We start from the raw sequence: 21,204 nt of genomic DNA, 5'->3' as shown, positions 1-21,204 counted from the left end.
ACTTGGCATGAAATTACCGAAAAAGAATGTCAAAATTATATTGAAACTATGCTTCAACGATGTATTGACATTATAGAGAATAAGGGTATTTGGATCAACTTCTAATGCACACTTTTAAATAAAAACTTTATTCTAAAACATCGGTTCCAAAATTGTACAAGTGCAGTCGGCATTTGTAAGCGGTCATAACTCCACCACAATGACTTTATCGTCGACTGAATAGTACTCAAAGAAAGACAAGAAGCTATACTTTCGAATGATGTACAACATGCTGCTGTTTATTTATCGTTTTAGTATCGATAAATCCTACGGAAGCAAAAAATGCAAAACACTTGTACAATTTTGTAAGCTACTGTATTTCAAAAAATCAATCAAACGATGGGGCCATTAAAGATCGATGCGTTTGCCGCACGTCACAACAAACGCCTACCAAAGTATTGGAGTCTACGTCCAGATCCGGAAGCGATGAGTCTCGATGTATTCAACCAAAGATGGTTGAAAACGGGAATGTACTTGTTCCCACCATGGAAGTTTATACCACAGGTAGTCCAAAAAATAAAACAGGAGAAGATCAAGAAGGCAGTACTTGTAACGCCTTATTGGTCGACACAACATTGGTTCCCCATGGTGAACAACCTGAAACAGAAGAGTCCGCCGATATTTTTCAAGTTGAAGAAATGGTGGATGATCGCATGGAACTTATCAGGAAGACAAGAACAACAGAAGGACTTACGTTGGAGAACGCAGACTATTTGAACAAGGCCACAAGAAATAGTACCCAAAGAATTTATAATTCAGCCTGGAAGAAATGGACAAACTGGTGCCGTAAACAGGATCCAAAAGTGGATGCTACGCAATACAATGTTCTGAAGGTCATCAAATTTTTGTTGGAAAACAAAGAACTCAGTAGTCAAACTTTGAATGGCATACGATCAGCAATTGCTTCAGTTTGGAAAGTATTACACCCATTAGAGACACCATTGGCAGACCAGGAAGTAATCAGAAGCTTTTTCGAGGCAAAACGTAAGCAAGAAGTACGAATTCCTTCTCAGGAGCAACTGATGATCTGGGACACGGACATTCTCCTCAAGAACATCAAGAAGAAATGGCTTACCAATGGCGACTTAGAACTTTATGAATTGCAAAAGAAGGCAATATTGTTGCTCAGTTTGGCAACTATGGCGCGTCTGGGCTCTGATATAGGACGACTGCAAAAACGAGATGTCTTGTTTGAATGGAACAAAGAACGAAAAATTAGCGGAGTCACTATTCATTTTAGATTGCCCAAAGAAACCCAAGTAAAATCGGTTAAGATAGGCCTTATAGATGACTCTAACATTTGTCCCGTCAAGACGGTCCATACGTTTGTGGAAAGATCTGCTAAGTTGAGATCTAATTTACCTGAATCACACACCTTATGGCTAGCTTACTGTAGCGGACAAAACTGGTGCACAAAAATGAAAATCAGTATTGCATCTCCGCCATATGTCTGCGACTTTTGTGACATATACCATCTGAAAGGCAGTCTAAAATATACATTATGATATGTAAACGGGAACTGTGTCGGACATCCCGCAGGCATAAGATCATTTTTAGTGATTTTTTGAATATTTCAATTTTCGCCAAAAATATAGTACTTGTCTAGCCTTCCTTCAATTTTCCTCATATCTCTCCCGTTTGCTTTCAGATTTCACAGTATATTAGTGAGCCTTAGTAGCTCTTGAAAAATACATAAACCCATGCTTATTTTGTATTTTCCATTGAATTCCCCCTTTTGTTTTTACCCTATTCACTATAACAAAGTACTTGCCTTATATTCTTAAGAAAATAAGCAACTGTAAAAGCGAAGCTCTGAGATTTCGAATACACTTAGTTCGTATGCCAGCGGGTCTTTTTAGGGTAGCAAGAATCTCCAAATAGACAATCAACAGGATAAGAAAGGAAGAAAAGAACATCAAGGCTTGTGACCGTGGTAGTCGACCGGTCGTAGTCAGCAAAATAACTAATGCAATCATCCGCCTAAAGTTTCGACAAGGACCTTTACGCACAGTTTCTGATGCTCAGCTCTTTTTGATGTCCTTAGGATACAGTATTAGCAAACTGTCAGTCAGAAGGCACTATAGGAAGCTAGGTTTTGAGTCTGGAACTAAGGAATCGAAGATTTTCATTAGCTGTATAAGCCAGAAAAAGCGATGAAAGTGGTATCACGACAAACCATCGCATACTATCGAGGGCTGGAAGTCCATCCTATTTAGCAATGAAAAAAACGTTATGAGTGCAGATAGTATACACTAATATTGAAAGCAAGTCGAGCAACCTTAGCGATCTTTTTACGGTGATCAAACAATGAAGCATGCTGGCTGCTCTGTTACATTTTAAGGCTGTATTAGATATTGAGGACCAGGATATTTGTGTCAAGTATACGATGCTGTAATAAAGTCATAGATATACACATGTATTTCGCCTACTACATACCACAAAAGCCTAGGGTATAGTGGTCTAAAATATCGTAATCTCTCGTTTCAGCATGACAATGACACAAAGCACAAGGCAAGACATGCCACAAAATCAATATTTGATAGCAGGGCTTCTGTGCTAAGGCATTAGTCGCAACTAATCCCGGCCTAATTCTTCTTAAGCATACTCGGTGGCAATTGAAGGCAAATTTATGACGATACGACACTAGACCAAAAAGGGTAGATTATCTTTGGAAAAGAATAGTTAAAGAGCTGGGCTCTTTTATTGAAAATGATATACACGCATACTACTAGCATATGCCAAGAAGAATATTCGATAATATCAAGAGGTGAGATGATTATACAAAGTCTTAGATTTTAGCCACTTTTGCTGTTTTTAGAAAATATAGATTTTTATAAATGAAAAGCATGCTCTTCGCTCAGTTTTAACAATGTCATGCTAGGAATACACGTAAATTACAATGGCTAGTATATCTTCCTTCTAATATAGTTTCATAGCTATTGCAATCACCATGAGCAAGTAATGGTAGTTAAAAGCTGAAAAAAAGTTTTGTGCACCAGTTTTGTCCGCTACTGTACATCAATCAACCAGACAAAGTCAGATCAATTAAACAAAGTACAGTCAGTAAATGGATTAAAGACGAAATGAAAGATGCAGGCATTGATACATCGATTTACAAAACTCATTCCATTCGTTCAGCATCCAGTACAAAAGCAATTGAATCTGGTCAACTTGCAGCAGACGTTCAGGACCATGTTGGTTGGAGCAAGAAAACAAACACAATGGACAAATACTATTACAAGCCTACAGCTCAAAAAACCAAAAGCACCAAGATTGTGAATTCAATTTTTTCTACTACGGAGAACAATACCACATCGGAAGTCGAAACGGAAGCAATTGAGATTGTATTAGGAACGACATGCAATTCGAAAATTGCTGAAGTGGAGACTGAAGATGTGGTACAGCCCGCCCCTTCGACATCATGGTTTCGTTTTTGGTGATTACTGGTTTAGATTATTATTATTATTTTAAATTATCGTTACTATTTTTTCAACTATCACCCACCCATACAAAAAAAAAAAAAAAAATTGAATTATTAGCTTAGCATTGAAAGATATGAGGAAATGGGGATGGATCAAAATTTTTATTGTTATTTAAAGGAAAATAAAGCGTGGCTCAGAGAGCATGTACCACATCTTCAGTCTCCACTTCAGCAATTTTCGAATTTACAAGGATAGGAAAGCTTATAGAATTATCTTTGGTCAATTTAAAATCACGAGCAACAGTTATGTCTTTATTTTTTAAATTTCAATCAAGAGCCATACGGTTCAAATGTCCGTTGGTTACATCTTCATCATCATCTGATTTTTCATCATTATTGGAGCGAATTGCCATACGATTGACACGGGAGAGAGAAAATCCTTCATTTGCTTTTGCATTACTTAAAGACTTCTTTGCCTCTTTAAACTCTTCACAGCGATGGCCTTTACTCCATTCTTTACCACAGTACGTACACGGTTTAGGCTTAGTGATACCTTTATTAGTGCTTATATTATTTGACTTGAACCCATTAGCGACTTTACTAGTTCCGGGAGAAACTTTATTAGTCTTAATGAAAGACACACGAGAGACTAGTTCTTCTTCAGATCCTCTATTTCGTTTATATGGATTTTTGATCGAAAAAGCAGAATCTTCACCCGAAGCAAGGACCAAGTCAATTATCTGATTGATTGAATTAGGGAGTTTGGCACCAAGATGGGATGATATGGCCACTTGAGCCACGGTTTTGACAGAGGGCTTGAGTGACGCAAAATAAGCGACAGCTAATTGGGTTCCATCTTCCATGCCTGCCTCTCTTCTCATCTTTTGAAATCGGTTTGAATAATCCCCATTACTTTCATAAGGGGCTTGACGCATCGACCCGACTTCTACCATTAACAAGAACTTTCTGTAGGGAGTATCAAAATGATCCAAGATTCGCGGACGGACTTCTTTCCAAGGCCAATTTCTGTCCATAAGAGCTTCTCGGCACCAGGATACTTGTTCTGGGTTCATGCAAAGAGGTAGGAGGTGTTCCCAATTAGTATTCAAGGGTAAACCATGGGCGTGTAACACTGTTTCAAAACTGTTGCAAAAATCATATGCGCTATCAAAAATTCCGCTTTCTTTTTCCAGAGCGTGTCACCTCGAAGTTGAAGTGATGGCAGATCAGTAGGCACTACTAAACGAACCAGAGAATTATTTTGAGCAGGTGGAGCAGACTTTTCTTGAAACATTGAGATAAAAGACTTGTGAGCATCTTCTGCAGCAGTAATCTTTTGTTCAAATTGTTTATAGGAGCTTAGAGCACTCATTGCTTCCTTGCTATCAGGACCGAACTTGTCCGCATTCATATATTCAGAGAACAGTACCAAGGCTTTCTTTTTCATGCTTTCAATCATGTGTAAACTTTCACCAACAATGTCATCGGGTTTAGTAGCAATAACTGGAGAAGCAAGAACAGGCGTACCTTCTTCCATTGGTGTTGGTTCGTGAGCATACTTACTAGCCATTGATCCAGTAGGTTTGGTATTGACAACAGCCAGAGACGTAGATGAAGAGGATTCTTCAGTAGGCGGACCAGAGGTAGGAGAACCAAGAGATTCAGTATTAGAGTTTTCAGACATACGTATTTTGACTTTAGAATAAAGAGCAAAATTCAAAAAGTAAAATGTTGTATAATGGTAATAATGATTTAGGAAAAGGTAGAAACAAAGATCAAGAAACAGTTTGGGTACTTTTTGAGACTGATCTTTATTTCAGTTTAAGTTAAAGTAAAAATTATTCTAATTGAAGGCAGGTATTTATATCTTACTGAGTGAGTGGCTTGATATCTTCTATTGTTATCATTCTTCTAATATTCAGGTACTTTAGCAAGTGTTATCTCTAATTATGATTATGAAAACTTTTCATTTGTTCTTTTGTATGTCTGTCATAGATTATCTTTTATTCTGGGGATTCTTCACCGATTTGAATAACGTTATTTTACGCGTTATTTCAATTATGTGAAAGATTAGCAATATTCCTGACATTGGATTGGATTTGGTTATTTTAGTTGATACTTCTTCTTATCAAAGAACTCTCATGAATACAATACATATTCTAAAAGAACATGGTTAATTAGAATTGATTGTATGATATTTAAATAAACTTATATTTTATTTTATTTTAATTATGATCTTGTATTAAGACTTACATTTATTAATGTCAACTACAATCAGTTACTGTTCTACAACAACTTTGTTGGGTCTAAGTAGTTTGTAAATATGTGAATTTTATAAAGTGTGAAAGAGGAGGAAAATAAACAAGAGGCATGTGTAAGTTTTTAAAGTGTTCGACGCAACTAAATATTACCATTTTTGTATTTGATGAGATTAAAAGTTTTTAATGTTGTTTTGTAATATTTCACATTATTCACATTTCTTTTTTTTTCTTTATTTCAGAATATTCATGGTGACACTTAAAGACATTACAAAATCAATAACACAAGCAGTTCGAAATTCAACAGTAGATCAAGACGGACAATCAGCTTGTGATGTCATTGAACAATATTTGGATGAACAGACAGTGGCAAACGGAGGCAGTTTGCCAAGCATAGACTCAGCCGTTGTCGATAAACTATCACAGGATTTATTATCTTTGTATTGGTCTACGGTCAATGTTAACAACGGACCAGTTATATCGAGTAAATCTGAAGTGCTCCGTTATCAGACACAACATTACATTTTGCTTCGGTGTATACATGCGCTTTTGCCTGTTTTACGTCCACAAAGGATATTCGAGGAATGGTGGCCATTACTGCAACCTGTCTTAAACACTGCTTCGTATACCAATAAAATAAAAAAAGAAGTACGTTTATTTATTGCAGATAGTTTAATTGCAGAGCTTGAACAAGAAGACGAATGTACATACTTTCATATGATTGTCAACATGTATCTTGATTCTAGCTCTTCTAAACAACAGCAAGAAAGACAGAAAGATGAGGCGGGTAAACTGCATCAAACATTGTTGGATCTTGAACAAAATGAATGGTCTAAAAACTTGATCACTATTCTTTTAACTGTTGGTGCCTCAGAGACAAAGGTAAAAAGAAAAAGTTTGTTTTGAAGAATCGATCTTAATACGCGAACTTTAGCAATTTTTTTTGCTTCTCAACGGATACTTTTTATCCAGCAAACATCGTCTGCAAATAGTATATTTACTGAGTGAATTTATGAGAAGAAGAGTAAGTTTTTTTGTTTGTAGCAAGGTTTTCGATGATTAATTCATACATGTCTGCAGAGAACTCACTTGCATGAAATTCTTGATACCCCATTATTTAAGTCTATGCTTAAATCACTTATGGTACTATATTACTTGTCAAAATTGCATTTTTTTTAAATCTTTTTATTTTACTATTAGTATGATAACTCAACCACTTTGATTGCTACTTCCGTAACCAATCTAATAATGCTACTACCTCGGATCTGTACTTCACTTCCACCTTTTTTACCACAGCTTTTTTATATCTTTGCAAGAGCTATTTGCTGGGATCAGTTGCGAGATTTGAGAAAAAAGCAAAGCATTGATGCATCCTACCATGCTCCTACATACATAACAGATGGATGGGATTGTGTTGGTAAGTTTAAAGGCCAAAGTACTATGTGACTTTATTGTAGTAACGTTTTCCCTTTGAAGATTATACCTTCTCTAAACTGTCTGCTCCTCCATCCAATCCTCAAACGGGCGCGTTCTTTACTTCATTATATGGGCTTTATCCCTGTAATTTTCTCAAGTTTTTGTATAAACCATATGCTTATTTTAAAGAGAAAGAGTTTATAATTCCAGAGGAATTTGATGAAGAAACATTCAAGTCAAGAACTATTGTAAGCTTTTTTTAAATTTTATAACCACATTCTTTTTTTTTTTCTCTAATGTTGTATGGTAGACTCAAGTAACAAGGCATATGTTGCATCCTAATTTAGTTTTGATGGATACGGACTCAGAACTGACCGATAAAACACGCTGGATGAAGATGGAACCACCCGATGTCATGGCTCAAATCATGGGCCTTGATCTTACAAATGCTGCTTCTCGTGTAGCATTCAGCAACGGGAAAAAAAGCAACCGACAGACAAATCTATTAGATGAGAGTTTATGGAAGGAGGATCAAGAAGAATCAGGAAAAGAGGATGTGGCAACGGAAGTCTCTTTTACGGAGGAAAGAGTAGATAAAGAGGAAGTGAAGGAAGAAAACAAACAGCCAACTGCGATGGCTTCAAGTATCATGAACTTGCACAGAGCACTTAAAAGTGGAGCTGAAGTCCTTGTAGGTGATGACGTATGGGATTCGGTTGGTATAAAAGAACAAGAGTCGACTAGCTTGCTCAACCAGCAACAAATTGCTACTGAAGTTAACGATGAAGCAATATCTTCAGAAACAAAGTTACTTTTGGCAGGCTTAAAAAGAGAAGTCTTACTGTTACGAAATGAATTAAATTTTGAGCTGTTCCTTAAACAGCAGCACTTGCAACATATTGGACGTTTGCATCGCGAACATGTGCTTGATAGCTCTGTAGAAGCGGAAAGACAACAATTGGTAAGTTTCATCAGAGGCCTACTTTAGTGTATGATGACATGCTCAACTATTCTATTAGTACAACACAACGCGTATGCTGAGAGCACAACTGAACCAGACTACATCTGCGCTAGAAAAACTGAGAGCCGAATCAGCTTTAACAAAACAAAAGCATATAAAATGGGAAGACGAGCAGTCTGGAAAACTAAGAGGATATAGAGAGGCAAGAAAGGAATGGCAAAATCAAATGACACAAATCGAATATCAGATGGAAGAGTATAAAAAGGAATTGAAGGAGCAAAAAGAGCAATTGGACCTTGCAAAGCAACAGTAAAAAACTGATGAACTAAAAGGCAACACATATAAACTGTATTATGTTAGGATATTTGAATTGGAAAATGAACTAAAGACACTAGATCCTGTGCTGAATAAAGTAACGGAAAATGAGCATCGTGTGAAGCAATTGACTCAACAAATGCTACTTTGGGAAGCAGACACGAGTCATATGGAAGAGCAAAAGCGATACATTAAAGGTTTACTCTCCCAATGGTGGAGTATGGAAGAGTTGGTGGCTAGTCTCCAGTCTGAAAATAGACGTCTCCAAGAGGAACAGCTGTAAGTAAGCATACATGAAAATAGCTTCAATTTGCTTAATGAATCATGTAGGCAAAGAGAGGAGAATTTAAAGAAACTGAAAGTTAAGTTGACTGAATGTGAACCAAAGGTGAGCCAAGTATTACCATCAAGTGTAGAAAGAGATTCAGCAGAGACCAAAAGGTTACAACAAACCTTGAATGAAGTTAAATCAAAACTAGAGCAATTGGAGGTAAATAGCTCGTATATATGTGAATTATATTGTTAGTTTTAACTTGATAAACAATAGACTGAAAAACTAGAGTGGTGCTCACAGGTTGAGACATTAAAGTTCCAGTTGAACAATAGTAGGCAAGTGTCGGTCGATGAAAAATAAAAAAAAAAGCTGCTTTTTACAACTCATAATATCAAAAGGGTACTGCATGTCTTTTGATATCAAGAGGCCAAAGGTAGACTTAAGGTTGTTTTAAACTAGATTTTTTTTACACCATCACTGAATAATCATATTTTTTTTTTTTTTTGTAAAATAAATTTTATTGAAAAGGAAAATAAAATTTAGAGTAGCACGTCATTTTGAGAGGTGATACTCGATGAAACGGATACTGGGTTAATTCTTCTAGGTATTATTATTATTATTTTTTTTTTTTTTTTTTTTTTTCTTTTTTTGTTTTTCTTTTTGTTTCTTTACATTCATTATATTGATGACCAGCTTGAAGTGACGAGAGGTATAAGTGATAGGGCGATTAGAGGAAATTATGGTTATCCATGTGTGAGTAGAGCATCGATTAATTGTTTAATACGTTGAGTAACATTCTGAATATTCTGGGGAGCAATAACATGGGTGTTAGTGTTTCCATGGTGCCAATACATGTTCCAGAGTTGCCAATGAGTAATACCAATTACCGTGAAGAACCTTTGTACCTCACGAATATTACGAGGGACATGAAGATAAGCCAAAGCCCCATACAAGATTTCAGATGAAAGGTTGTAGTTAGGAAAATATTGGGAGATAATCGGTAGCCATACTTCCCATTTGCGTGGGCAATCTATTACGAAATGTCGAAAGGTGTCATCAGCTAAACCACACAAGGAACAACAGGAAGAGACCAGTGGGGAATATTTGGAGATGAACGTTTGTGTTGGAATACGTTTGTGAATTGTGCGACAGTAGACCGTTCTGGCCTGTGGATGCAGTTTGCTATGCCAGAACTTTCGAATGACTGAACGTTGAAAACGATGAGTGACCACTGACATCTCTTGAAAATTTTGTCTGAAAAGCCTAGGGTGGAAGTTTATCCATTTGGGTTGCATCCTCAGGGATTTGATCAGTGGCAATTGTGATGTTTCAGGATACTGTTGATTGGAGGGGGCCGAGAGGATATGATCCCAGACACATTCTTGAATAGTAACCGTTTGTCGATTGAGAATGTCGTCAAATAGCTGACGGTATAGTCGAGGATAACGCGAGTGCTCACCGTCGACACGTAAACGTAACCGATTTTGTTGGTTGTCAAAAACAAACATGAGTGAGGTCAGAAATGTGGGATGTCGATGTGACCAGTGATCAGACGTAACGTTGATAACCATATGAAGTGGCAGTTGCAAGATGGTCAACAATGGGATGGGACTTGGAAGTCGATTGAAATCAGTAGGGATGAAATAATCCATGGTTGTAAAAATAGTCTCCCAAACGGATAAGGTACGACTGTAAACCACACTCTTGCGATAGGATGAGTTGAGTAGTGGTAACCAAGGGTACTCTGAGGCATTGTTAAAGAGAGACAAGTGTTGAAGCATGTACGGATGGACAAAAGAGTGATATCTTTCAGGGTTAATGAGATAATTTAGCCAACGCTTCTGTAGGATCTTATGTTGGAGACAGGGATCGAACACCTTAAGACCACCATATTCAAAGGGAAGGTAGATCAGTTCTTTCTTCAGTTTAGGTGATTTATTTTGCCAGATAAATTGATATATTTGTTTGTTGAGCGCCTTGAAAAAACCTACCGTTGGACGGAGGAGCCTTAACGTGTACCATACTTTTGATAAAATCAATACATTCATAATTGTAACTCTTCCTAAAATGGATAATTGTCGTTGAGAGTAGATTAAACATTGCTGTTTAATCTTTATCAGTAGCTGATTTTCGATCAATTTTCGTAATAATCATATTCTATAAACTTCATTGTAGAGTAAACATGTAAATTTAACTCAGTCATTGGCAAAAACTACTGATAATTTTCTCAATAAAATGTTGATATTGTATTTTAAGTCAACTAGCTTAGTAGTCATTATCAATGAAATTGTATATTGTACGAATTGATTCTTGTGGGTGTCAGAATGATATTTCTACAAGAGTAAAAATCAATAATAAATGCAAGTTCCAAATTAATATTCTTTTATCCCGACCTGGAAAAAACAGCAAGAAACCTGGCGACGTTCCACTGAAACTAAAAATCCCTTGTTACTGAACAAAGACGTTTTTTACTGATAATGATTCGTAGCTTGTTACACATTTTAAAATTTGAGCTAGGAGAGAACGATAGAGATATGCAAAATACATGCTAAGCAGAGATTAATTTTTTATATAGAACAGAAAGTAACAAAAAATCTCTAGGGTAATTTGAGAATGGATTAAAGAAATGATACATGTATTACGAAAGGAAAAAGAAGTAAAAGGATGGTATTCTATGCAACGTTTTCAGGCTTAGGTTCAAATTCTTCTGGGCCAGTGATCTTTTTCAAACGTGCTTCTTCGTCAATACGATCATAATGCGCGAAAAGATAGTAGTAAAGACAACCACAGACAAAGGCACCAACAGCAACACCTGTGTAGACCCAAACCATGTTAGGATCCTCAGCAGAAGGTGAGATGGCAAGCGATATCAAAGCAGCGACACAGTTGGGCCATAAGGAAAGAGCAGACACAAGAGATTTCATTGATTTAGGCGCATGTGTGTATGCGTATTCGATAGAAGTGATGGAAGCGAAAATTTCAGAGAAAGCGATCAAAACATAACAAGGAATCTGTATAAACACAGACACATTGGACGTCTCACCACCAGAGGAGATGAAGAGTTCATCGAGGTAAATATAGTGTTGGACGACAGCAGCATAGACCATGGACAGAGCGCCAAGGAAGAATCCGACAGTGATACGTTTTTGAGGATAAAAATTGATCTTGTGTTTACGTAAGAAGGGGTAAAATAGAAGATCAGTAATAGGAATGAAGATGATGAGAGCAATCGGATCAAAGTTACTCATGATATCATTAGGCAAAGAGGATGGACGGGCCATGACAGCGGCTTGAGAGATCAAGTTATTGGAGAGTTGATTATAGCAAACCCAGTAAATAGAAAGAGGGATAAATATTTTGCATGCCATAACAGCTTCCTTTAACTCATCCACGAATCGATCCGTCCACTTGGCTTTTTGAAGAGTGGCAGTATCCCATGAACTAGCACTAGGAATTTCTGAGTTCCTCTTTGCAAAATCCAAAACATCTTTGCATTCTTTACGAGCTTGCTTGTTTTCAGGCAATTTTGCTTGTTTACGAGCGAATCCGACAACTGAGAAGGCTTTCATGATGACTGATTCCGTAGGGTTTGGTCTATAGTAAAATCTGGTTCCAGAAATAAATACGATGATGGCAACAGCAAACATACAAGTTGGGAGCAAGTATGCAACCCAAAAATCGATCTGTGACTCCAACAAAGGGCAAATGATGCCACCTAAAAGAGCACCGACGTTGATAGCCCAATAAAACCTGAAAGGATATTAGACAAAGCAAAAACGGTTAATTCTATCTTTTACCAGTTATACAAGTGTTGAATACTAAGATCATAATCCACTATGACACGTTCACCACTATCAAGCGTCTTGACGTAATTGTCCGTATTTCTATATTGATCCGCACATAAAGGAGAGACAATACCTTTAATACCTCCTGTACCAACTACATGTTAAAAGTGAATGAGTACATAATGAATCATTTGATCTTTCGGATATTTACAGCCAATAACAACCAGTGATACAACATACCCAGGAAAACCAGAGCCATGTTCAAGGGAAACAGGAAGAGCAGTACAAGTAAGGATCAGCCAGCCGATCATGTAAACAGTCGAGAAAATGATAATTGTCCAGTAACGACCTACGTATTGGTCCGCAACAATAGCACCCAACATTGGAGTAAAGTAACAGAAGAATGTAAAGAAATTTTGTAAAGCGGTAGCCACAGACTGTCCACGATCTAGTTTACCGGGTGTTGGATCTCCAGGTCCATACTGTATTAGACAAGTTAGGTTGGAGAGCAAGTGAGATGAATCCTTCTTACCTGCACATAATTCTGAAAAGGTATTGATCCACCGCAATATGCGAATCTGTTGAACAGTCGTGAGAATTATAAATCGACATTTATAGTAAGGGTTGCATTGATAATTACCTTTCACTATAAAAATGAGTTATTAATTGCATAAAGAACAACCTTTCTTCATTTTACCAAAATTCATTGACTAGAATAAACCAGGCAGCAAATGGAATGCCTTCAGCTACTCTCCGTAAAGATGAAACATTGGTTGAATCAAGATTATGCTCGATTGTCACATCAAAGGTTTTATCTTCTTTTTTTTCCTCTATCATCGTGTGAAATCAAAAGCAGAAAGAAAGATAATATCATGTTGTCTGACCATTTTATATATTTTCAAGTTCAACAAATGATTAAAATAAACTACCCTGATTTTAAACAGAAAAGAAAATTTTTTTTCCATCAAATATCTAATATGGCTTATTTTTCCTTTTTTAGCTTATCATCTGGCTCATTGTAACATCCAATAACTAAAGATAAGTAGTGTACTTTTTCATTATTGTACAACCTACCCTTCATAACCCTGCGCGTCTTTAGAAAGCCGATGTCTGATTTTTATTTTTTTTTTTCTCTACCGAGCAAATTCATTTGTGACACTTAGTTTTTGTGCTACTTTATTTCAGTAGATTTAGACATATTCAATCGCAGACTTTGGGAAGAGCATTTTAATTGTTGGTAAAATATTAAATATTTTATCAACTTGTTTTTAAACATGATTACATAAATTTGAGAGTTAAAATATCCTCGTTATCAATGGCTTCCTTCTTCATACTAAATCTAATTCTTGGTCAATTCAATCAAGCTTAAAAGAATCGAACACGAGGAAAGACATACCCACTGATATCCTCTTGATGCAATTCCTGACTGCTGCCGATATATGAGCAAAGGAATTATCCATAACAATCTAAAGTCTCTTCAGTCCACTTTTATCCAGGATGTCCATAACACCCTCCAAATGACACACATAGTGACTCATCCTAGCTTTAACTCTAGCAGTGGTAGTTAAAATAATATCACCCGCTTTTCTTTTCTTTTTTTTTTTTTCTCTCTTTTTTTGTTACAGCTGAAGAAAATAGGTTGGGCCACAAAAAAAAATCTGGGACACTCATTTGAAAATAGGACAGCTAATAAAAAAATAGGACATTTAAATGTTTAATTATGATCACACCTCTTTACTTTGTTTTTGAGCTATTTTTTTTTTACTTATTTTTTAATTTTTTTTTCTACAACATGAGCGATAACATGAATGTGGATGGCGAGATAATGCCTGTTATTGTCCAATCTTACATGGATTGGAAAAGACCTGCAGCAAGAAACGACTGAACAAAAAAAAAGATGAAAAAACAAAATAGTGCATCTTCCAAAGAAACCTCGACAGCTCTTACAAAAAAATGCAACGGTCGTATATTTCAAAAAAAAAAAAAAACGAACCAAAGGTAGTAAACCTGATTAATTTAATGCAGGAATTTGAACATCTGTCCATTAGAGAAGCGGCTATCAAAGTAGGACTTTCAAAGTCAACAGCCGCACGCAAGATCAAAGAATGGATCGAAATGACAAACGGTTCTGACCAAGGAGGTGTTCCTGATACCATCGGCCCCAAGGAACACAAGAGTCGAAGATTGATACTTAAGGACATGCATACTGTCTTTGTTTTTGAAATGTTAGCCAATAAACCAATCTTGATAGTTGAAGCTGTCACAGATCAACGTTGTGAAAATTTTAATGAACTTCAAATGACATCAAGATCAATAGCAACTTGTATGAAAAAAAAAAAGGTGCCGTCTCACTTATAAACGCATTATCCCGCAATATTTCGCACGAGACAGTGATGAAACTGTTGTTCAAAGATATGATACAGTAAACTTCTGGATTCATCAAAAAATAGATTTTATGAATGTGTGTTTATTGATGAGGCTGGATTCAATAGAAACATGTACCGTTCTTATGGTTGGGGTGAAGTTGGACCACCTTGCAAAATTAAAGTTGAAACAAGAGGACCAAATGTCAGTATCCTAGGTGCCATTTCCAAAGATAGTTTTATTATTCTTTCAAGAAAGGAGAATATTACTACAGCAGCAGCAGGAAAGCGACAACGAACTGATGATGCACCATCTGTAAAAAGAAAAGGCACAACTAGTAACGACTTTCTAGAATTCATAGAGCAAGTTCTCACTACAATTAATGCAGTTGGTATAAACTACAAGTAATTGGTGCTTGATAACGCATCCATTCAAAAAGGAAAATAAAAAGAAATTTAAAGCATATCTGGTAAACGTTTATTATTGGTATAGCTTATTTTGTTTTGTTTTGTTTTTCGATTTCAGGCTGTTGAATGTGTTTTTAAGACTTTGGGAGTTTGCAAAAGTATTGAAAAAGCCAGCCTTACGACCTACGTCAAAATAAACTTGCCAGTTCCTTTTTTTTCTTTTCAGATTTATAATTGTCAATAAATTCTGCAGCCCATTCCATATCTGTAATTCTTTTTTCTATTTCAATAGTTCTTAATGGGGTTTGTTGACTGCTGCTGCTGCTGCTGCTACTGTTAATGGTAGTGGCTCTGGCATAGTAGAAGTGAAGCTGTGACAAGAATATTTTTTAAGCATGTTTCAATCTAAAGCAAGCCATCACTTGCGTACAAGCGTGCTCGTTTGGTATCACCAATATCTTCTTTCAAGGCTTCTAGTATTCTTTTATATTGTATGGAGCTATCTTTGCAAATATTTAACAATACTTCTACAGGTTTTTCTTCGTTGCATATCTTGTAGTCAAGGGGTTCTTTTGCAATAGCATACAACATTTTTATCGAAGTAAAATAAGAGAGATACGTCAGAAAAATATAGTCGCTTTATAATTGGCTAGAAATTGAAATATCAGAAAGAATAAGGGAGAGCTTTTATGAGATGAATAAGTTGTCCTTTATTTAATACGTGTTTAATGCTTTTATATACTTTCTAAGGATTAATCTTCATGTTGCCAGAAGGTTCTTGAAGATGATCTTTACCAAAACTTCTAGTACAGGAAAGTAACCCAAACAATTGTAAGAGGTTTAATTCTCAGATTCAGAGGAGACTATAGGTTCGCGACAGTAGCATCGTCTCCGTGTTCTAAGCCAAGTAGGGAAATTTCTTGCTTTATCATAACATAAACCAATGCAACAATTGGTGGTAAAGGCGTGGTGTCAAGGAAAGATGCAATCGTTGCTTCGCTAATAAAAAAATGGTCTTGAGCCCAATCATAGTTTGGTAACTTTTTCATAAATGGCGCTCTGATCGTCTCTTCAAGCATGCCCGTTACTTCTTTTCTTACTGCATGATATATGTTGTCAATGCGATAGGTTCTACCTGGTACTTGTCAATGATATGTCCACAATATTTCATGAGTCGTCGTAAATAAGGCTTATCCACAGTATGTTGTATTTCAATAATAGGTGGAGACGTTTCTGTTTGCACAAGAGTGGGAACGTAAAGTACATCAGCATGAAAGCTACCAATATATTCACAGGGGCTGCAAACATAACAGCTTACGGCACTTTGGCTAAATATTTTTACTTAGTAACAGGAAGAGAGCAATGCTTTTGTAGCTGTTAGCTTACCAACAAGAACTTCTAGTATTAAGTTCATAACTTTTGAATTACTGAGCATAAGTTTTGACATAAGATCAGTACCAGGACGGCGTTTGCGTAGAATGACTAGTTGTAACAATTTTTGATCTAAAAAAAAAAAGATAAGAAACTCGGACGACAGATGAAAAAAAAAAAAAAAAAAAAAAAAATGTTTTTATCGATACCAGTCATTTTCGTTGAGAAATTGAAGCAAAAGAAGTTTGCGACAACCTTGTGAACAACATCGTTTTGCCAAATATGAAATAAAAGACAAAAACTAAAAAAAGACAATAGTTGTGAAACTAAAGGTTATATATTACTTTGTTAATAATAAAAAAAAAAAAAAAACATTTGAGGGTATTTATACTTTTTGAATGTCTGGTTCCTTCTTACTATTTCAATTGATCGATTAGAGCAAACCCAACGGTCGGTGCTAAATATTTAATACCTTTTGTGAGGATGTCACTTTATGGTCCCTATTAACTCGAACCCTATTAAAATTTCTACACTATATTCTTTAAAATTGACATGAGCTCTGACGATGTCTACGCAGCTATAGCAGAACAATTTAGCAAATTTAAACAGTTCCAAAACGTATCAAATTAATATCTCCTTGCTCTGAAAGGCTTTAATCTTGAATATGACAAAGAAACCCCCTATATCAGGTCATTTTGTGGTCATAAAGTTGTCAACCAAGATCGCATCGGGGATCATCTTCGTCTCATTGCAGATGGCTGCTTGTAATCACCAGCCTACGTCAAAAAAAACTTTTTGCTGTCGCTTCAGAATGCGCCGAAGCATATTTATTAGCCAAAGCATTTTCAATATCTTTATAATATGCGTCTCTGCCAAAAAGCTTTATTGTCTTCAATAAGGAGTACTCATATTCACCGTTATTAAACTTCAACTTGATCAGCTCCAACTGATAACCTTTTAATTCATCATTTTTAGTCTCTACTTAAATATGGTCACTATAACCACCTTGTTATTCCGATTTACCTGCTAATAGTATTCCAAACGTTACATGCTCCTTCATGCTCTTGCTCTTCCACATCCTAACATGTAGTTGTCGCTTGCAAACTTCACCAATTCGAGCTCTATCTATTTCAATCAACTCCTTTGCTTTTCCAAACGGTTTCAATTCACCGCACCCGACTTCTACTCCTTTGGCACAAATAACAATTAAATCTGGCCGGATAGACTTGAAAATATCAGGGACTGATTCTTTTAAAGCAGCTGACGTCGTATCCCTAAAACAATGTAATTATTTTTCTACTATTTATTATTATAAGTCATATTTATTAAGCTTACCAATCTACTGAAATATCGCTGATACCACTGAACGTGTTTTGTAATAGTATTGAGCCATATTTTACAATGTAATCAATTTTGCTTGGATAGTATTTATATTCAAGGTTTTTGTGTTTAAATCTTTTAGATCTAACATCGTGCAAAAATCTATAGCATTATCGATTTGTTAATTATTTAATATATTTTTATACATTTTCAATCTTACAAAGCAGAAAGAGTATGGGCGATCGACATTTCCTCTAAATTGGTAGGGACTGGGCTTGGTACAAAGAAATCAACTTCATCTTCTAATGCCTTTCGCCATCGTCTGATCAATGAATAGCTGCTGTCTGGAAGATGGTAACCAGGAAGAGGGTCACTGGAGACTATTTTGATACTTGATAATAATCTATAGAAGTAGCACATTAACTTTCGAACTATCTTTTTACTTCACAGCTCTCATTATTACTTACAATCTTTCTTCAAATGTCAATCCCTTTTTCTTTGTTTTATGCTGAGTAAGGGAGGCCAAATCGGTCGAGTTTACTTCCTGAAGATCCAAAACATATCTTCTCTCTATAAAATATACTAATGTTTAATTGCTTATCACTCGTTTATATTTTTTTAATTACCCTTTTGTTTCTTCTCTTCTCCTTCTGCCTCTTCCTTTTCTGCTTCTTCTTTTCTTTTGCATCTTGTTTATTCATCTTTCTTTTTCTTTGTGCCTGTACTTCTTCGATTGCCTCTTTGTCAATTTTAATTACTGCTGCTGAGTCCAATCCCTTCCGTTTATAAACTGTTTCGATGGCTTTGTATTGGGCTTTTCTCTTAGCCCAATAAACTTGGATTACTTCTTTTAATGACCACATTTATTGTACAGTGAGTTATCCTAAACGCCTTTAAAAGCCTAAGATTCAAAGCTCGACCAAAAAGAAACGTGCCTCTTTTGTCAGCAAAACACAGGAAAGCACGCTTGAATTGGGCACTTGCTCATGGATACTGGACCATTGACGGCTGAAGAAAGGTTATCTTCTCTGACGGATCGAAAGTCAACGTTTGAGGTTCTAATGGAATCGAATTCTATTGGAGTCTGCCTGGAAGTCCATTACAGCCTCATGTAATTCCAAGTGTCATTCTCAAACAGGATCTACCTAATAAATTGATACTCAATAACTTTCTACAGGTCAAAGGTCCACTTGTTATGGTACTCACACGTCCGTGGCAGTTTAACTGATCATATCTTTAATAATACAATAATGTATTTCATAAACACATTATAACTGTTATATTCTTATATTATTTTCATTAATTGTATTTGATGTTTATAGTATTACACGTTCATAATAAAAGCCTGTTACTGTAAAACAAAAAGTTGTTGAAATAGATAAAGTGTATGATATTTAAAAAAAAGTTGTCCCGGCGAAAAATAGCTTTCCTTTTTTGGATTCCTAAGCTTTTCCCCTGAAAGTCCGTTGATTATACCGCCGTGTCCGTCGATCTCAAACCGCCCGTTAGGTTTCAAGCTAACCGCAGGTTCAAGCCTTTGACAATAGCGCAGCGGTTGAACCATAAGTGCAGGCCCAAACCCCCTCCCCCCGGAGCGTAGCGTAGGTTGTCATCTTTTTTTACCGAAAAAGTGTACTTCAGATTAAATGACCAAATAAATCTCAATAAAATGACTAAATGAATTTCAAATAAATGATCAATTGAGCTTCAAAAAATTGGGGAAAAGCTCAGAGCTACAATTTCATAAGCTGAGGAAAAAAGATAGAAAGGTTAATCATGATTAAATTCAGTTTATTGTGTTAAGCAGCGACTGTGTAATGAGAAGCACAACGATCAAATAAACTTGACTTCAAGTCAAGTTCTTGTACGTAAGGGTGCTTTGGTGCAACTTCTCTCAAATGGCTAATAAAAAGCAAATTAAAACAGGTTTACAAGCACTTTTTTTTTTTACTATTACCTGGTATAGCGATGAACTACTTCTTGTGATTTTCCAGTTAGAGTAGCGCATGTGATCAAATTAATAAGTGTTTCTGGGTTGTCATTATCCTATTTTTAAATCTATTAAAGGCCTTTTTTCTTCAATGATAATCCTGTTATCCCCTTCTTACTTTATTTTGTGCTTCCAATAACAAACTTTCAGCCTCAGGATATCTTCCTAACGCGATATTAGCTACAGCTTGTCCATTTAAGACTTTCACTGTTTGAGCTGTGTTTGATTGAGCAAATTCTTCATAAATATAGTATGCTTCTTGATATTTTTCCCCTCCCTTTGTTTAATACATGATTAGTTGGATGAAACAAACATTGTTCATTTGTATGCTTACAATACGAAGGTCAACCCAAGCTTCCATCATTTGTAATAGCAAAGCGTCTTCAGCCCAACTCTTTACACTTGCAATCTCATTTCTAGCTAAATCTAAACGGTCTAATTGAAGATAAATTTGTACAGCTAACGCAGAACTATTGAAAGTTTAAAGTTAGCTTTTTCACCATCTTTTTTTCTAAATCAAAAAAATTCTCTTTACCATTCCAACTTTCTTTGTCGAGAGTGAAGAATTCTCAAGGCATCTTCAAGTCGACATGCTTGTACCAAGATGGTAGCAGTAATGACTTGAACTACTGAGTTGATACGGTTGGAACCCTCTTCAAGTAAATTAATAGCATTTTGAACATGTTGATCTGAGCTCTTGTCTGACATGTATGAAGCTAATAGTTTTATTGCTTTCAAGGAAGGTTCATCAGAGGAACCAATGTCATTGATGACTAAATTGTATTTGCCTTGTGCAATATACGAGCGATACAAGTAGACCTGTGCCTCTAATTTGGCTTCAGGAGAAAAAAGACTTTTAGTTGAACTAACTTCATTAATAACTGTCTGATAATTTCCAAGTGCAAAGAGGTTGCGAATTCCAAATAAAATAGATTCTTCGTCCATGATGAGAAAAAAACAAAAAGAGACGTATTTTTTCAAAATTGTCAGTGTACTTTCCCTAAAAGTTCGCGTAGTTTTAAATCGTCATTCTGATAGATTTTTAACGCTTGTTGTGATTGATACAAGTAATCTTAAAACTAAACCTTCTGTTGACCAAGCCCAAATCAAGTTAAATAAAGAAATTATAATACTTTTGAAGTTGGGAAGTCTGGTGATTCTTTTATATTTTGTTAGTCTATAACACTTTCTTATATTCAATTTATTTTTTTAAAAAATAGTATAATACAAGGGATCAAATGAAATAATAAAGAAAAATGTATGTTTAGAATGAAGTCCATAAG

At 35.8% G+C, this 21,204-nt stretch overlaps 11 protein-coding genes across 11 annotated transcripts; 4 read left to right on the top strand and 7 right to left on the bottom strand.

The window, feature by feature from the left end:
- Nucleotides 1-491: 491 nt before the first annotated feature.
- On the top strand, nucleotides 492-1,461 carry RO3G_12165 (uncharacterized protein; the record flags this gene model as incomplete). The annotated part of the gene is made up of 2 exons (XM_067666749.1): nucleotides 492-1,298; nucleotides 1,426-1,461. The coding sequence occupies 2 exons, from the start codon at nucleotides 492-494 to the stop codon at nucleotides 1,459-1,461; spliced, it is 843 nt and encodes a 280-aa protein (XP_067522850.1).
- Nucleotides 1,462-3,122: 1,661 nt separating this feature from the next.
- On the top strand, nucleotides 3,123-3,589 carry RO3G_12164 (uncharacterized protein; the record flags this gene model as incomplete). The annotated part of the gene is made up of 2 exons (XM_067666748.1): nucleotides 3,123-3,437; nucleotides 3,584-3,589. The coding sequence occupies 2 exons, from the start codon at nucleotides 3,123-3,125 to the stop codon at nucleotides 3,587-3,589; spliced, it is 321 nt and encodes a 106-aa protein (XP_067522849.1).
- A 197-nt stretch (nucleotides 3,590-3,786) lies between these two features.
- On the bottom strand, nucleotides 3,787-5,144 carry RO3G_12163 (uncharacterized protein; the record flags this gene model as incomplete). The annotated part of the gene is made up of 3 exons (XM_067666747.1): nucleotides 3,787-4,592; nucleotides 4,664-4,963; nucleotides 5,024-5,144. The coding sequence occupies 3 exons, from the start codon at nucleotides 5,142-5,144 to the stop codon at nucleotides 3,787-3,789; spliced, it is 1,227 nt and encodes a 408-aa protein (XP_067522848.1).
- Nucleotides 5,145-6,447: 1,303 nt separating this feature from the next.
- RO3G_12162 (uncharacterized protein) lies at nucleotides 6,448-9,044 on the top strand (the record flags this gene model as incomplete). The annotated part of the gene is made up of 9 exons (XM_067666746.1): nucleotides 6,448-6,600; nucleotides 6,653-6,742; nucleotides 6,919-7,135; nucleotides 7,324-7,382; nucleotides 7,445-8,095; nucleotides 8,154-8,404; nucleotides 8,456-8,689; nucleotides 8,741-8,900; nucleotides 8,958-9,044. The coding sequence occupies 9 exons, from the start codon at nucleotides 6,448-6,450 to the stop codon at nucleotides 9,042-9,044; spliced, it is 1,902 nt and encodes a 633-aa protein (XP_067522847.1).
- Nucleotides 9,045-9,427: 383 nt separating this feature from the next.
- On the bottom strand, nucleotides 9,428-10,465 carry RO3G_12161 (uncharacterized protein; the record flags this gene model as incomplete). The annotated part of the gene is made up of 1 exon (XM_067666745.1): nucleotides 9,428-10,465. One exon carries the CDS (start codon nucleotides 10,463-10,465, stop codon nucleotides 9,428-9,430), a length of 1,038 nt encoding a protein of 345 aa, XP_067522846.1.
- Nucleotides 10,466-11,356: 891 nt separating this feature from the next.
- RO3G_12160 (uncharacterized protein) lies at nucleotides 11,357-12,852 on the bottom strand (the record flags this gene model as incomplete). The annotated part of the gene is made up of 3 exons (XM_067666744.1): nucleotides 11,357-12,434; nucleotides 12,482-12,623; nucleotides 12,681-12,852. The coding sequence occupies 3 exons, from the start codon at nucleotides 12,850-12,852 to the stop codon at nucleotides 11,357-11,359; spliced, it is 1,392 nt and encodes a 463-aa protein (XP_067522845.1).
- Nucleotides 12,853-14,488: 1,636 nt separating this feature from the next.
- Nucleotides 14,489-14,827, top strand: RO3G_12159 (uncharacterized protein; the record flags this gene model as incomplete). Its single annotated transcript, XM_067666743.1, has 1 exon — nucleotides 14,489-14,827. One exon carries the CDS (start codon nucleotides 14,489-14,491, stop codon nucleotides 14,825-14,827), a length of 339 nt encoding a protein of 112 aa, XP_067522844.1.
- Nucleotides 14,828-15,535: 708 nt separating this feature from the next.
- RO3G_12158 (uncharacterized protein) lies at nucleotides 15,536-15,831 on the bottom strand (the record flags this gene model as incomplete). The annotated part of the gene is made up of 2 exons (XM_067666742.1): nucleotides 15,536-15,611; nucleotides 15,671-15,831. 2 exons carry the CDS (start codon nucleotides 15,829-15,831, stop codon nucleotides 15,536-15,538), a joined length of 237 nt encoding a protein of 78 aa, XP_067522843.1.
- A 272-nt stretch (nucleotides 15,832-16,103) lies between these two features.
- Nucleotides 16,104-16,345, bottom strand: RO3G_12157 (uncharacterized protein; the record flags this gene model as incomplete). Its single annotated transcript, XM_067666741.1, has 2 exons — nucleotides 16,104-16,239; nucleotides 16,341-16,345. The coding sequence occupies 2 exons, from the start codon at nucleotides 16,343-16,345 to the stop codon at nucleotides 16,104-16,106; spliced, it is 141 nt and encodes a 46-aa protein (XP_067522842.1).
- Nucleotides 16,346-17,589: 1,244 nt separating this feature from the next.
- RO3G_12156 (uncharacterized protein) lies at nucleotides 17,590-18,794 on the bottom strand (the record flags this gene model as incomplete). Its single annotated transcript, XM_067666740.1, has 6 exons — nucleotides 17,590-17,606; nucleotides 17,635-17,885; nucleotides 17,947-18,093; nucleotides 18,152-18,334; nucleotides 18,399-18,475; nucleotides 18,558-18,794. 6 exons carry the CDS (start codon nucleotides 18,792-18,794, stop codon nucleotides 17,590-17,592), a joined length of 912 nt encoding a protein of 303 aa, XP_067522841.1.
- A 936-nt stretch (nucleotides 18,795-19,730) lies between these two features.
- On the bottom strand, nucleotides 19,731-20,866 carry RO3G_12155 (uncharacterized protein; the record flags this gene model as incomplete). The annotated part of the gene is made up of 5 exons (XM_067666739.1): nucleotides 19,731-19,833; nucleotides 19,889-19,977; nucleotides 20,040-20,198; nucleotides 20,256-20,391; nucleotides 20,457-20,866. 5 exons carry the CDS (start codon nucleotides 20,864-20,866, stop codon nucleotides 19,731-19,733), a joined length of 897 nt encoding a protein of 298 aa, XP_067522840.1.
- Between the last annotated feature and the right edge of the window lie 338 nt (nucleotides 20,867-21,204).

Source organism: Rhizopus delemar, genomic scaffold, assembly GCF_000149305.1.
Source record: "Rhizopus delemar RA 99-880 supercont3.10 genomic scaffold, whole genome shotgun sequence".
In the NCBI taxonomy this organism is placed as follows: Eukaryota; Fungi; Mucoromycota; class Mucoromycetes; order Mucorales; family Rhizopodaceae; genus Rhizopus; species Rhizopus delemar.
The sequence above is the reverse complement of the archived record's forward strand: the minus strand, read 5'-3'. Positions and strand labels throughout refer to the sequence as shown.